This window comes from Narcine bancroftii, chromosome 6 (genome assembly GCF_036971445.1).
Source record: "Narcine bancroftii isolate sNarBan1 chromosome 6, sNarBan1.hap1, whole genome shotgun sequence".
In the NCBI taxonomy this organism is placed as follows: Eukaryota; Metazoa; Chordata; class Chondrichthyes; order Torpediniformes; family Narcinidae; genus Narcine; species Narcine bancroftii.
The window spans coordinates 160,781,060-160,794,838 of record NC_091474.1 but is presented as its reverse complement, the minus strand read 5'-3'; the positions used below and the strand labels follow the sequence as shown (position 1 = coordinate 160,794,838).

Genomic DNA, 13,779 nt, shown 5'->3' with positions numbered 1-13,779 from the left:
AGGGCTGTCGTGTAGGAAATGCACCATCCAATTTGCACACTAAAAACTCCCACAAACAGCAACAGGATGTGGACCAAATGATATATTTTTAGATCTCTTGTAAACATTCAGATTTATTGTCAGAGTAAATACATGATATCACGTACAACCCTGAGATTCTTTCTCCTGCAGGTGAGGCAGAATTACCACTAATTGGTAGTGCAAAAAAAAAAGCTGTACTCAATGTACAAATTGACTGCAATATAGAGGAAAAAACAACAACAAAGTGTAAGAGATCTTAAAAAGTCCATGAAGAATTACTTTTTACTCTTTTTTAAAAAAATACTGCAATGGGATCTTGTTCACATTTACATCACAATGCATTTTCATTTTGAGATCTCACCTAAAAAAAGGCATCCCTGCTAATGCAGTAGTACCTCAGTAATATTAACTGTTATTTTTTGATCATGTCTTTGGACTGGGATTCTGGAATTGTGAGCAGAAATGACAAACCATGAGGCCCAGCTGATTTTGCCACACTTTGAAAATGTAGGCACTAGTTTTGTGTTGATTGACATGGCAGTAATTGAATCATTCACACAAAGATCAGCGTGTACAGAGCCCTTGTCATACCCACGCTCCTGTTCGGCTCTGAATCATGGGTCCTCTACCGGCATCACCTACGGCTCCTAGGACGCTTCCATCAGCGCTGTCTCCACTCCATCCTCAACATTCATTGGAATGACTTCATCACCAACATCGAAGTACTCGAGCTGGCAGCATCCGCAAGCATCGAATCCACGCTGCTGAAGACCCAACTGCGCTGGGTGGGTCACGTCTCCAGAATGGAGGACCATCGCCTTCCCAAGATCGTGTTATATGGCGAGCTCTCCACTGGCCACCGAGACAGAGGTGCACCAAAGAAGAGGTATAAGGACTGCTTAAAGAAATCTCTTGGTGCCTGCCACATTGACCACCGTCAGTGGGCTGATATTGCCTCCAACCGTGCATCTTGGCGCCTCACAGTTTGGCGGGCAGCAACCTCCTTTGAAGAAGACCGCAGAGCCCACCTCACTGCCAAAAGACAAAGGAGGAAAAACCCAACACCCAACCCCAACCCACCAATTTTCCCTTGCAACCGCTGCAACCGTGCCTGCCTGTCCCGCATCGGACTTGTCAGTCACCAATGAACCTGCAGCAGACGTGGACATACCCCTCCATAAATCTTCGTCCGTGAAGCCAAGCCAAAGAAGAAAAAGAATTGAATCATTACAGGTCAGTTCACTCATCTGAGTGCTACTGGTATCATGTAACCCAGTACTACCTGTCGCATGGTCGGGTGATTGGCAACTAAACCTGCTCCCTCACCAGGCTTCCCTGGTATGGAGGGTGGCTAGACACCCCACAGGATGACAAAAAAAACCATCAAAGAATGAACAAACCCTCTTGTAGGGTTAACGGCCATCTAGCAAACATGTGCCGTGAAGCGCGGAAAGGGCATCCCTTGCATCGAAGCTTGGTCTAGCCATCTTGGACCTCACCATGCTGCTGGATCCAGAAGGGGATGTCAAAAGGGTGGGTTTGGACCAGTGCAACTCCCTACTCACCTAAAATCCATTCAGACACATGTTGTTCCTTTCGAAGGAGTGGGCTATCCTTATATCAAACCCCACAAACTGACTGAAAGGAACCATTATCATCCTATGGGATGGAGAGCCAGAATTGAATCATTGAACATTACGGAACAGAAAACAGGCCCTTTGGCCCTTCTAGTCTGTGCTGAACTATTATTCTGTCAAGTCCCACTGACCTGCACCCAGTCCATAGCTCTCCATACCTCCCCCATCCATGTACCTGTCTAAATTTTTCTTAAATCTTCACTTATAACCATTTAACAGTTTACAGCATGGAAACAGGCCATCTCGGCCCTTAAAGTCCACGCCAGTTCACTCAAAGGATGAACCCACCACAAGGCAAATCATGACCAGACCACACATTTTAACAATATTTAGAGATAAATACTCCTCAATACACCAGGAAAACTTCCATTCCAAAATGATAATTACTACAATGCTGGAGACACTCAAATAGTGTACTTTATGTCGCAAAGATAAAGATACATAACTAAATTTTGGGCTTGAGATTGACGTCCTTGGGCCGACCACATCTACCACAATGATTAAATGGGTCCACCTGGGTATTATGGGATTGGCTCTTGGCCTCCTGTATTTGTTCTGTCACTTGGTGAGCAGAATGTGAAAGAAACTCAGGTCATAATGTTCCTGGATTTTCAATCCAGAAGCTTAAGACCACCCAATGATCCTGGCAATAGAAACATTGAGATTACCTTTAAAAAGACCGTCTTAACTTTGCCACAGTCTTTGCCCATTTCTTCATCCACGACTGAGTACAGTATATCTTTGGATTGAATTCGAGCATAAGCAATCCTCTTGTTGTTGCTCATCATCCAGATGAAAATTTCAGGAATGTTGTGCTGAGGCTGCAATAGAAATTTAATGTATTTGAAGAAAACGTAGAAAAAGCTGTTTCAACATTATAGATACATCGGGTAAAACACTGGATTCCGTTGACACCGTGGTTGAGTGAAAAAACACACAAATGCTGGAGAAGCTCCGCAGGTCAAGCAGTGCCTTTATGAAACTTGAGCCCTTCGTCAAAGTGTGCGGGCACATGAGAGATGTCCAAACAAAAGGGGAAAGGGGAGGGGTGAGGATGGGAGATGGTAGGTGGGGGGGGGGGGGGGAGGACTGCAGGAAGCGGTGGGGGGGGAGAAGTCTAGACTGGGTGGAGAGAGAAAGGAAGTAGGAACTGGAATATCTAGTTAAAGGGTGGGGGCGGGGGGGAAGGCAAGCTGATTAGTGGAATGCAGTGAACTCAATGTTCATGCCCTGGGGTTGAAGGAGGGTGCCCAGATGAAAAAATGAGGTGTTGAACCTCTAATCTGTGGGTGGTCAGGGTGGGGTAGAGTGAAAGGCCATGGACAGACATATGAGCTTGAGAGAGTGACTCAGAATTGAAATGGTTGGCTACGGCGAGGTCGCTTTTGTTGTGGAATGAGAGGTGCTGGGCGAAGCGATCTCCTAATCTGCGACCGGTCTCTCCGATGTAGAGAAGGCCACAGAGGGTGCACCAGATGCAGTAAATGAGTTATTTGGAGGTACAGGTGAAGTGTTACTTCACCTGAAAGGTCTGTTTGGGACCTCAGATCATGGTGAGGGAAGAGGTGTGGGTGCAGGTATTACACCTCCTATGACCACAGTGGAAGGTGCCGGGGGGTAGTGGTGGTGGTGATGGGTGAGGAGGGAAGAGTACACAAGGGAGTCATGGAGGGAGTGGTCCCTACAGAAGGCTGAGAGGGGAGGAGAAGGAAAAATGTGTCCGGTGGTGGGGTCTTGTAGTAAGTGCCGGAAATTCTGGCGGATAATGTTTTGGATGTGGAGGCTGGTGAGGGGCAGGGGTGTAGGTGAGGATGAGGGGCATTCTGTGTTCATTGTTTCTTGGGGCAGGGTGGACTATGGCAGATGAGCGGGAAATGGAGGAGATACAGGTGAGGGCTGAGTTAATAGTGGTGGAGGGGAAGCCACGTTTGTGGAAGAAGGCAGACATTTCAGAGGCTCTGGACTGGAAGACCTCATCTTGGGAGCAGATTCAGCGGAGACTGAGAAATTGAGAGAAGGGGATGGAGTCCTTGCAGGGGACAAGGTGTGAGGACGTGTAGTCCAGGTAGTTGTTGAGTTGGAGGGTTTGTAATAGATGTCAGTGGGGAGTCTGTCTGCTGAGATGGAGACAGAGAGATCTAGAAAAGGGAGAGTGTGATCAGAGATGGACCAGGTGAGTTTGAAGTCAGGGAGGAAATTGGCCACGAAATTGACGAGCTCATCGTGGGTGCATGAGGCCGCCCCAATGTAGTTGTCGAAGTACCGGAGGAAGAGTTGGGGGGGGGGGGTCTTGCCTGTGTAGGCTTGTAGCATGTTTTGCGCCACAACAGGCAGGCATAGCTGGGACCCATGTGGGCACCCATGGCTACTCCATTAATCTGGAGGTAGTGGGATGAGTTAAAGGAAAAATTGTTAAGGGTGAGGACAAGTTCTGCCAGGCGGAGAAGGGTGGTGGTGGAAGGTGACTGCTCAGGTCTGAGGTCCAGGAAAAAGCAAAGTGCTTTAAGGCCTTCTTATGTGGGGAATGGATGTGTAAAGGGATTGGACATCAATCGTGAAGATGAGGCAGTCCGGTTCAGGGAATCTGAAGTCAAGGAGGAGGTGGAAGGTGTGTGAGGTGTCGCAGATAGAGGTGGAAAGAGATTGAACTAGGGGAGAAAACGTGGAGTCAAGGTAGGATGAAATTAGATCCGTGGGGGGAAGAGTAGAAGATAGTAGAAGTAGAAGATAGAAATGGGCAGTGTGAAGATGGGAGACAATGGGGTTGGTGGGGGGGGAAGAAGGTGCCCAGAGTTGATGAGTTGTGAGATGGTGTTGGAGACGGTGGCTTGATGGGTGATGGTGGGGTCTTGTGGGGGGACTTGATTGGAAGAGGTGTCTGAGAGCTGTTGACTGGCCTCAGCCAGGTAGAGGTCAGTGCACTGGACTACAACAGCACCATCCTTGTCTGCGGGTTTGATAGCGAGGTCAGGGTTGTTGCGGAGAGTGTGGAAGGTGGAGAGTTCTGAGGAGGTGAGGTTGGAGTAGCAGAGGGATGTAGGGAAGTTATGGTTGATGTCCCGGCGGCAGTTGGAGGTAAAAAGGTCCAGATTGGGCAGCTGGCCAGGAGGTGTCCACAAGGAGGAAGAGGTCTTGAAGCGGGAGAAAGGGTCTTGGGGGGGGGGGGGGGAACGTTGGAGAGTTGCGGCCAAAGTAGTGGTCCTGGAGAAAGAGGCAATGGAAGAAGAGTTCAGCATCGCAGCGCGTGTGGAACTCGTTGAAGTGTGGATAAAGGTGGACAAAGGTGAGACCTCTGCTGAGAATGGAGCGCTCCACCTCTGAGAGGGGAAGGTCAGACGGGATAGTAAAAATCTGGCAAGGGTCCGAGTGGGAGTCGGTGTGGTGAAGGGTGTTGGGGGAGGGGGGATTGGAGAGTTCTGAGAATGGAGAAGGGAAATGGGTTAAGTTGGAGGGGGGAGGAGTGTTGGGGGGAGGATGGGGGTAAGGAAGTGTGAGGGGGAAGGATGGGAAGGGAGAGAGGAGGGAGAGAAGCATACAAGGGGTAGCCTGAGGGAGGGGGGGAGAAAGAAGATTGGTGATTGGGGGGTAGGGGAGAAGTGGGCAGAGAGGGGGAGATGAGGGTGAAGTAGTGGGAAGGAGGAGTGGGGAGGGGTTAGGTGAGTGGGATTCAATAGAGAGATCAGGGCTCTAGATGCAGTCTGTATTGGGAGCCACGTGGGATGAGTCAGCGAGGAAGGCTCTAGCATCTTTTGCAGGTCCAGTGCTGGAGTTGGCAATGGTGGCGTCAGGAGCTGCAGTGAGTAGGGGTCGGAGCCTGGGTTAGGATGGGCTGCGGTGGTGTTGGGAGCTCCATCGAGTTGGCAACTGGGGCCCGGAATGGGGTGGGCAGTGATGACTTCTGGAGCTCCGTAATACAACATTTTCTTTCACCTTTTATGTGGGCCTCTGCACTGCACCCCACCCCCCCTCCCCCGACCCCCCACAACTGGATCTTTGACTTTTTCCATTGGAAGACAGTCAGTATGAATTTGAAGCAATGTCTCCTCCTCACTGATTATCAACACAGGCGCATCCTAAGGGTGTGTGCTTAGCCCACTGCTCTACTCGTTATACACCCTAGATTCTGTGGCCAGACACAATTCCGATGCTATTTACAAATTTGCTGATGACATCAAAGTTGTCGGTAGAATCATTAACAGTAATGAGGCAGCGTACAGGAGGGAGAAAGATCAGCTCGTTGAGTGGTGTCACATCAACAACCTTGCACTCAACGTTAACAAAACCAAGGAGATGATTGTGGACTTCAGAAAGGAGTCAGGGGGACATGATCCAGTCCTCATTCAGGACTCAGCAGTGGAGAGGGTCAAGAACTTCAAATTCCTGGGTGTCAACATCTCCGAGAAACAGTCCTGGAGCCTCCAAGTTGGTGCAATCATGAGGAAGGCCCATCAGCGGCTATACTTTGTGAGGTGTTTGAGGAGATTCAGTATGTCACCCAAGACTCTCAAAACTTCTACATGTGTACCATGGAAAGCATTCTGGCTGGTTGCATCACTGCCTGGTATGGATCCACCAAATCTCAGGACAAGAAAAAAACTCCAGAGGGTTATTAACTTGACCTGTAACATCACAGGAACTAAACTTCACTCCATCAAGGACATGAGGTGGTGTCTTAAAAAGCAGCCTCTATCCTCAAGGACCCCCACCACTCAGGTACAGGAGCCTAAAGATGAGCACTCAGTGGCACAAGGACAGCTTCTAACCTGTTGCCATCAGATGCATGAATAATCAATGAACCAATGAGACTGCCTTACTTTTCATGTGCTACTATATTTATTTATTTATTTTTATATATTATTGTAAGATGGTTATAATATGAACGTTTATACTAAGATGCTGCCGTAAAACATCGATTTTCGATACTTGTTCATGACAATAAATCCTGATTTTGAAAAATATAAACTAAAATCAGTGAATGCATGAAACGCTCATGTGGACAGGCAGCAGCTAAACTTTCTTAATCAATCCAAGGCATTAATTTTTTTTTGCTTTTTCTGCTGATGCTATCTAGCCCTTGAGTATTTTATTCTAATTGTCTACATTGATATACAACAGTGGAGGAAGCAAATCTTCAACTGTCTAAAAGTGAACAATAAATGTTTAAAATAGATTGATGAATCTGAGAAATTACACAGGTTTAGAATGCCAAGCCAAATTTATTGTCATCTGATTGTACAAATACAACCCAATGAAACAGTGTTCTCTGATCCTTGGTGCAAAACATGCAGACACACAACCAGACATAACACACATGCAGACAAACAATACATATGCAGGACTAATATTTCATCCATCCAAATAAATAAATAAATATTGTTTTGTACATGTGAGCGCTTTGGATGGTTAGTGTGAGCAGTTCCTTTGATTGTTCAGAATTCTCATTGCCTGTGGGAAGAAGCCTGGTGGTGCTGGCTGGCTCTGATACTCCTGCATTGTTTCACTGTTGGAAGCAGATGAAAGATATTGTGTGGAAGGAGGAAGAGTCCTTGATGATTCTGGGAACCCTCATTAGACAATGAACCTAGTAGATCACGTCAAAGGTGGCAGGGAGGAAGACTCCAGTGATCCTCTCTGCCACTCTTATGGTCCGGTGAATCTCTGCTGTAATCATACCTCACTGCAATGCAGCCAACCAGAACACGTTCGATAAGAGTTCCCGTAGACTTGGCCGGTAATAGCAGCCAGTAGCCTTGCCTGCTTCAGTCTTCTCAGGAAGTTCAGTCACTATTGCACCTTCCTGACAAATGAGGAAATGTTGAGTCTCCATGATCAGTCACTTGTTAAGTGAACTCCAAAGAACTTGGTGCTCTCCACTCCCTCTACAACAGTTGTTTATGTGTAGTGGAGGGTGGTCATTGCTGGTCCTCCTGAATCATCTCCTCTGTCTTGTCCATGTTGAGACTCACGTTGTTACTCTCGCACCATTTCATGAGATCTTCCACCTCTTCTCTGTCATGCGAATCAACATTATTGCAGATGAGGCCAACTACTGTTGTGCCATCTGCAAATTTTACGACACTGTTGGAGCTAGATCAGGTGATGCAGTTGTGGGTCATTAATGTGAACAGAAGCAGGCTGAGCACACAGCCCTGAGGTGCACCTGTACTCAGTGGAAGGTGCTCGACGTTCCGCTACCGACCTGACAGACTGGTCTTTCCATTAGGAAGTCCAAGATCCAGTCACATAGAGGGGTGTTGAGTTCAAGCTTCTCCACTAGCCTCTGGGGAATGATCATATTAAACACTGAGCTGAAGTCAATGAATAGCAGCCTGAAATATGAGGTTTCGTTCCCCAGGTGGACCAGGATGGAGTGAAGCGACAAAGCTATAGTATTGTCTGTGGAATGGTTTCTTCTATACGTGAATTGAATGGGTCCAGCATCCCTGGAAGGTTTTTTGATGAAGTCCATCATCACATGCTTGAAGCATTTTATAATGGTGGAGGTCAGTGTCATAGGGCGGTCATCAATGAGACCTGTTATTGTTGTCTTTTGGGTACTGGGTGATGGTGGCTGTCTTGAATCCTGTGGGAACAATGAACTGCTGCAGTGAGATGTTGATGATGTCCGTGAAGACCTCCGTCAATTGGTCTGTGGCGTACTTCAGTACCTGATCAGTTATGCTGTCTGGTCCCACCGTCTTGTGTGGGTTCACCTTGGATAGGGTTCTCCTCAACATGGCTGCAGCTATGCAGAGGTCCCGTCATCAGGGGGACACAGAGCTTTCTTTGGTGCCATCCTGTTCTTCTCATCAAATGTGGACAATGTGTCTGAAGAATTTGTGTCAAAGAGACTGAACAGGCAAACGAGAAAATCTTCAGATATTGGGGTCTTGTGGAGTACACACTACCACGGTAGCCTTTCCCCTTCACTGCTCCCGACCTTATAAAATCAGGCAACTGCCTTATTTTTAGCGCTCGTGAAGAAAGATTCAGGCTTGAAATGTTGACTTCCTTTTACTTTCTATGGATGCTGTGTGACCTGCAGAGCTTCTGCAGCACTTTTGTGTACTGCAAGAGATTGAAAAGGTCTTGTAGATGTTTATTATTTCCTTCTGTTTTACATTTTTAATCATATTGTAGTGGCTACTACAGTAGAGCTACTAAAGAAATACAAACACACGCCGAAGTAGTCAACTCAAGACTGATTTATTCAGGGCTTACAGGCTTCTTTTGTATACTGTGTGCCCCGGGCTCCACGGGACAAGGTGGGACATCACTATGAGATTGCTGCTCAATCACGGGACTGGCAGGTTTAAATCTAGCCTTGTAAATGTCCCATGCCTTCTGGTAGGTGACTCAACAGCTCAATGTGCCGTTCCTCGGCACTCAGTATACCTTGCATGCAGTCCATTAGATGAGTAGGCAGATGTCCACATTAGGGTTCTGCACGCCCGCAGAACCGTGCCGGTGACAGTTCGTGTTGCCGTGCTGTGCACCCGCTCGACCTGCTACACGGCCGCTACATCACTCCCCCCCCCCCCCCCCCCCCCCCCAAGACTTGTCACCAGAAATTAAAACACTAGTTGCTTGCACCTTAGCAGGTCGCCCACGCCGTCTGGGCTGGGGTCATTGAATGGGTGTAGTGGGATCCATATGGGCAGGATTGAGTCTGTCTAAACTAGACAGCTGCGAATGTCCCCCAATGTCCAAAGTAAACACAACTCCATCCCTCTTAATCATGCGGAAAGGGCCCTCATATGGTGTTTGTAACAGTGCTCCTGGGACCTGTCTGCGTACAAAAACAAAATCAGCGTCAAGGAACTTTGTGGGGACATGTTGTTTAGGGGTTCCATGCCAGCTGGTAGGAACAGGTTTCCTGCTAGTGATAACATGTCGAAGTTGCTGAAGAACATCCAGGTCAGAGTTAGTTGTGAAATGAATGTCCCCTGGAACTGTAAGTACCGTGCCATAAACCATCTCTGCCGACGATGCAGACAAATCTTCCTTTGGGGCTGTGTGAACTCCCAGTAGAACAAGCCGTGTATCTGGTTGAAAAGATGTCATCTCCATGATGCCGGAATCAATGGTCTAGGGTAGCCCAAAGACACGTCACAAAAAGGGTTGGGCCACCCTGTTGTGGTGCCACCCATTGTATGCCCAGATTAGTAATGGCTGTACTGTATGCCTGAACATCAGAGTCTATGGCCTGTGCACTGGCCAATTCAGGAATATCGATTCCACCCTGAAAATGATATACAGTCGGTCTGGACAGCATATCTGCGACAAAATTGTCTTTCCTTGAAATATGGCGCACGTCCGTCATGAATTCTGAATACAATGTCAACAGTTCCCAATCAAATGTACTATATTTAATTTCCACTGGCCTTAAATGCCTGCTGAAGAAAACGAGGGATTGATAGTGGAAATTAATGTAGTGCTCAAGAACCGCACCCATGGCCGTACTCCAGGCTTCAGTGCTCAGTACCAAGGTACCCCCAGGGTTGGGATGGGCGAGCATTGCTGCTTTGGCCAATGCCTCTTTGGCAGTTGTAAATGCAACTTCCGCCTCTGATGTCCAGGTAATGTCCCTGTGCTTGGTGGAGACAATCTGAAACAGTGGTCAAAGAATGTCAGCAGCTGCAGGAATAAACCAGTGATAGAATTTTATCGTGCCCAGAAATTTCTGCAATCCCTTAACCTTGGTAGGTTTGGAAAAAACACGGACTGCGTCTACCTTGCTGGATAATGGAAATATATCATTGGCCGTGATTGTATCCTAGGAAGTCGATGGTGGATCTGCCAAATTGATATTTTCCAGGGTTGATGGTAAGACCAAATTCCTCTAGCTATTGGAAAAGGCGGCACAAATGCAGGTGGTGATCTTGCTCAGTTTGACTGGCTACAAGGATATCATCCAAGCAAATGTATGCAAACTCCAAATCCCTGCCTAAAGCGTCCATCAGCCGCTGGAGGGTTTGAGCAGCGTTTTTCAATCCAAATGGCATCCTGAGGAATTCAAAAAGCCCAAAAGGGGTAATAATTACTGTTTTAGGGATATCATCTTTATGGATAGATATCTGATGATATCCTTTGACCAGATTAACCTTGGAAAAAATGTGGCAATGGTGTAGATGGGCAGCAAAATCCTGTATATGAGGAATTGGGTACCTGTCAGGTGTAGTAACATCGTTAAGCCTATGGTAATCGCCGCAGGGTCTCCATCCACCTGTCTTCTTGGGTACCATGTGTAATGGTGATGCCCAAGGACTGTTGGAGCATCGAATGATACCCAACTCTTCCATTGCCGTAAACCCCAACTTTGCTTGCAGCAGTTTATCAGGTGGAAGACGACGAGCCATGGCATGAATCGGTGGGCCTGAAGTGTCTATGTAATGAGACACACCATGGGCTGTTTTTGAGGCATTGAAATTAGGAGTGAGAATATGGGGATCATATGTACCCCTGGCTGAGAAACTCTCCCTTTGCTGCATGCCAGCGGGTATGTTTGAAAAGTGGTGGCATGAACCAATTTCCTCCGTTTCTTGTCTACCAGTAAGTCATGGGATCGTAAAAAGTTTGCACCCAAAATGGGCTGAGCAACAGCAGCTAAGACGCAATTCCAATGGAATGTGGTCCCACCTATTCCATTTGTGATCCGTTGTGTGCCAAAGCTGGGAATGGTAGTTCCATTTGCCACTCGAAGAGCCAGGCGTTGTTGGTTATGAGTCCTTTCAAAATAGGTCGGTGGGAGTAAACTGACCTCAGCACCTGTGTCTACAAGAAACTTGCGCTTACCCACGCTGTTTTGAAGATACAAAAGGCCCGTATTTGTGTCAACTGCCAAAGCCACTACTGGCAGCCGGCTCTTTCGTTTCCCACCATTTTCCTATAATAGGTACATGGGTGGATGCATTTATGGGCATTTTTCCCCAAATGGCGATGGTAAAACTACCACTCTCAACTTACTACAGCACGTTCCTCCTTTTTTGATTGGACTGCAGATATAGGAGGTTCGCAGGAAATGGGAGATGTATCTGCTGCCAAAACAGGCTGTATTTGAACAGACTCTTGTGTAGAAGTACGATAGAGCCTGTCAGCCTCCCATGCTATGTCATGGGGACAGCGGAAATCCATGTTAGCAATGGGTATGGTGACACGAGCTGGCAGCTTCGATAGGAATAGGGTTTCAAAAGGCAGGCAATGGGAATGACCATCTGACAATGCCAGCATCTCATTCATTAGGTCTGATGGATTCCTGTCGCCCAGGCCTTCCATGTTCAAAAGCCGCATGCTACGCTCATGCCTTGTCAATTCCAGTGTATCTAGAAGAAACTGACAGAATCTGGTGTACTGGTTCTCTGCTGGGAGATTGGCAATAAAATTTGCTCACTTGAGATGGAGTAGCAGCGTCCAACGCACCTACGATATGCCAGAACTTTGTGTCCTCTGTTGTTATGCCCCGAAGACGAAACTGGGTTTCAGCCTGAATAAGTCAAACCTGAGGTTGATGTGTCCAGAAAGGAGGCAAGTGAAGTCTAACTGCATAAGCTGCCGTTGCTGCTGTAGCTGCATCCATTATGACTGTAGACTCAGACTTTGGCCGAATCTTGCAGTCGGAGTCACCAGTTGTAGCGGCTACTATGGTAGAGCTACTAAAGGAATACAAACACACTCCAGTGTAGTCAACTCAAGACCGATTTATTCAGGGTTTACTGGCTTCTTTTATATACGGTGTGTCCTGGGTTCCATGGGACAAGGTGGGACGTCACTATGAGATTGGAGCCGATCCATGGGATCGGCACATTTAAATCTAGCCTTGTAAGTGTCCTGCGCCTTCTGGCAGGAGACTCAAGAGCTCAATGTGCCATTCCTCGGCACTCAGTATACCTCGCATGCGGTCCATTAGGTGAGTAGGCAGACGTCCACATTAGGGTTCTGCACGCCCTCAGAACTGTGCTGTGCACCCGCTCGGCCTGCTACAATTTAGTATATATGACTGATAAGGATTGCAGCATGTGGTCAACTGAACAATGCAAACGATGCAATGATATTTATGTGTTCATCTCTGCAAGTACAAAACACACAGATTCTCTCTCTCTCTCCAAGTTTTTTTCATTTCACAAATCATTTCGTTCATTTAAGTTCAGTAGCTTAATCAGTAACACTCTTTGACAATTGTAACATACAGATTTCAATCAGTAGAACTATTTTAATCGAACACTGAGGATTTTGAGGCTCTTACGCCAGATGAGAAAGTGATTCACTAAATCACAAAGAATGCAAGGAAGTAAATTCATTCTTTGTTCTGTGCTGAGAGATTGGGTTATTCACTGGAGGGAGCCTTGGTTAGCAACAGTCTCTTTGTATCAATGGAACCTTAGGATATCTTAATGGTTGATCACAATGACAATAGTTGTTCTCAATTATGCATTATGCATGAGGAACTTGCAACAGCCATACAATGAGGGAGAGGGAAAAAGAATATTAGTGCATTAATTATGAGGGAAAGAAAGTTAACTTCACACTTATTATCTACATTTATTTCAGAACGAAACCATCCCTGTACTTAAACGCTGACCTTCAAATTCTAAGCTGTCAGTTCTCTCAGAGTTCAAATGTCAGAGCAAGAAATTATCAATACAAAATTAAATTCTGATCTATTCTGACTTCTCAGCAAAGTAGAATATATTTATTGCATTCTGTATGCAAGAAGTCTCGTACCTCATCAGCCATGAAGCGGAGTTTATGCAGGAAGCTCTGAACCTGCTTCAGTTTGTCCCTGAATGTGTTTTTCTTCACCTGGGTCCGAATCGTCTTTGCCTGTTGTGCCATGTTCTCCTGAAATCAGACCGATATGGTCATAATTAGTGTGAAGATTGATTTTATGAGATTAATCTTTAAACAAAAATAATATTCTGTACCTTATATACTCATGTAATACTCGACCCCCATGTAAAAGTCAATCCCCTTTTTAAGCCATAAAATCGTGTATTTTCCATGTATCCCATGTAAAAGTTGATCCCCAAATTTTGGCACTGACCGCCCGCTCATCTGAACTTCTAATGTCTCGACTGCAGACTCTCTTCCCAGCCTCCCGCCCACTCGAGCTCCCGATGCCTCC

At 46.7% G+C, this 13,779-nt stretch overlaps 1 protein-coding gene across 10 annotated transcripts in view; it reads right to left on the bottom strand.

The window, feature by feature from the left end:
• otofa (otoferlin a) overlaps positions 1-13,779 on the bottom strand; it is a 547,981-nt gene that overhangs the window by 71,088 nt on the left and 463,114 nt on the right. For all 10 annotated transcript variants that reach the window (XR_011340468.1, XM_069886486.1, XM_069886480.1 and 7 more), the window contains 2 exons: positions 13,380-13,496; positions 2,327-2,479 (listed from right to left, as the gene is read on the bottom strand). Coding sequence is in view for 9 of the 10 variants with exons in the window: in XM_069886486.1 (XP_069742587.1) it covers positions 2,327-2,479; positions 13,380-13,496 (270 nt within the window). In the remaining variant the exon portion in view is untranslated. The remainder of the gene's footprint in view (positions 1-2,326; positions 2,480-13,379; positions 13,497-13,779) is intronic.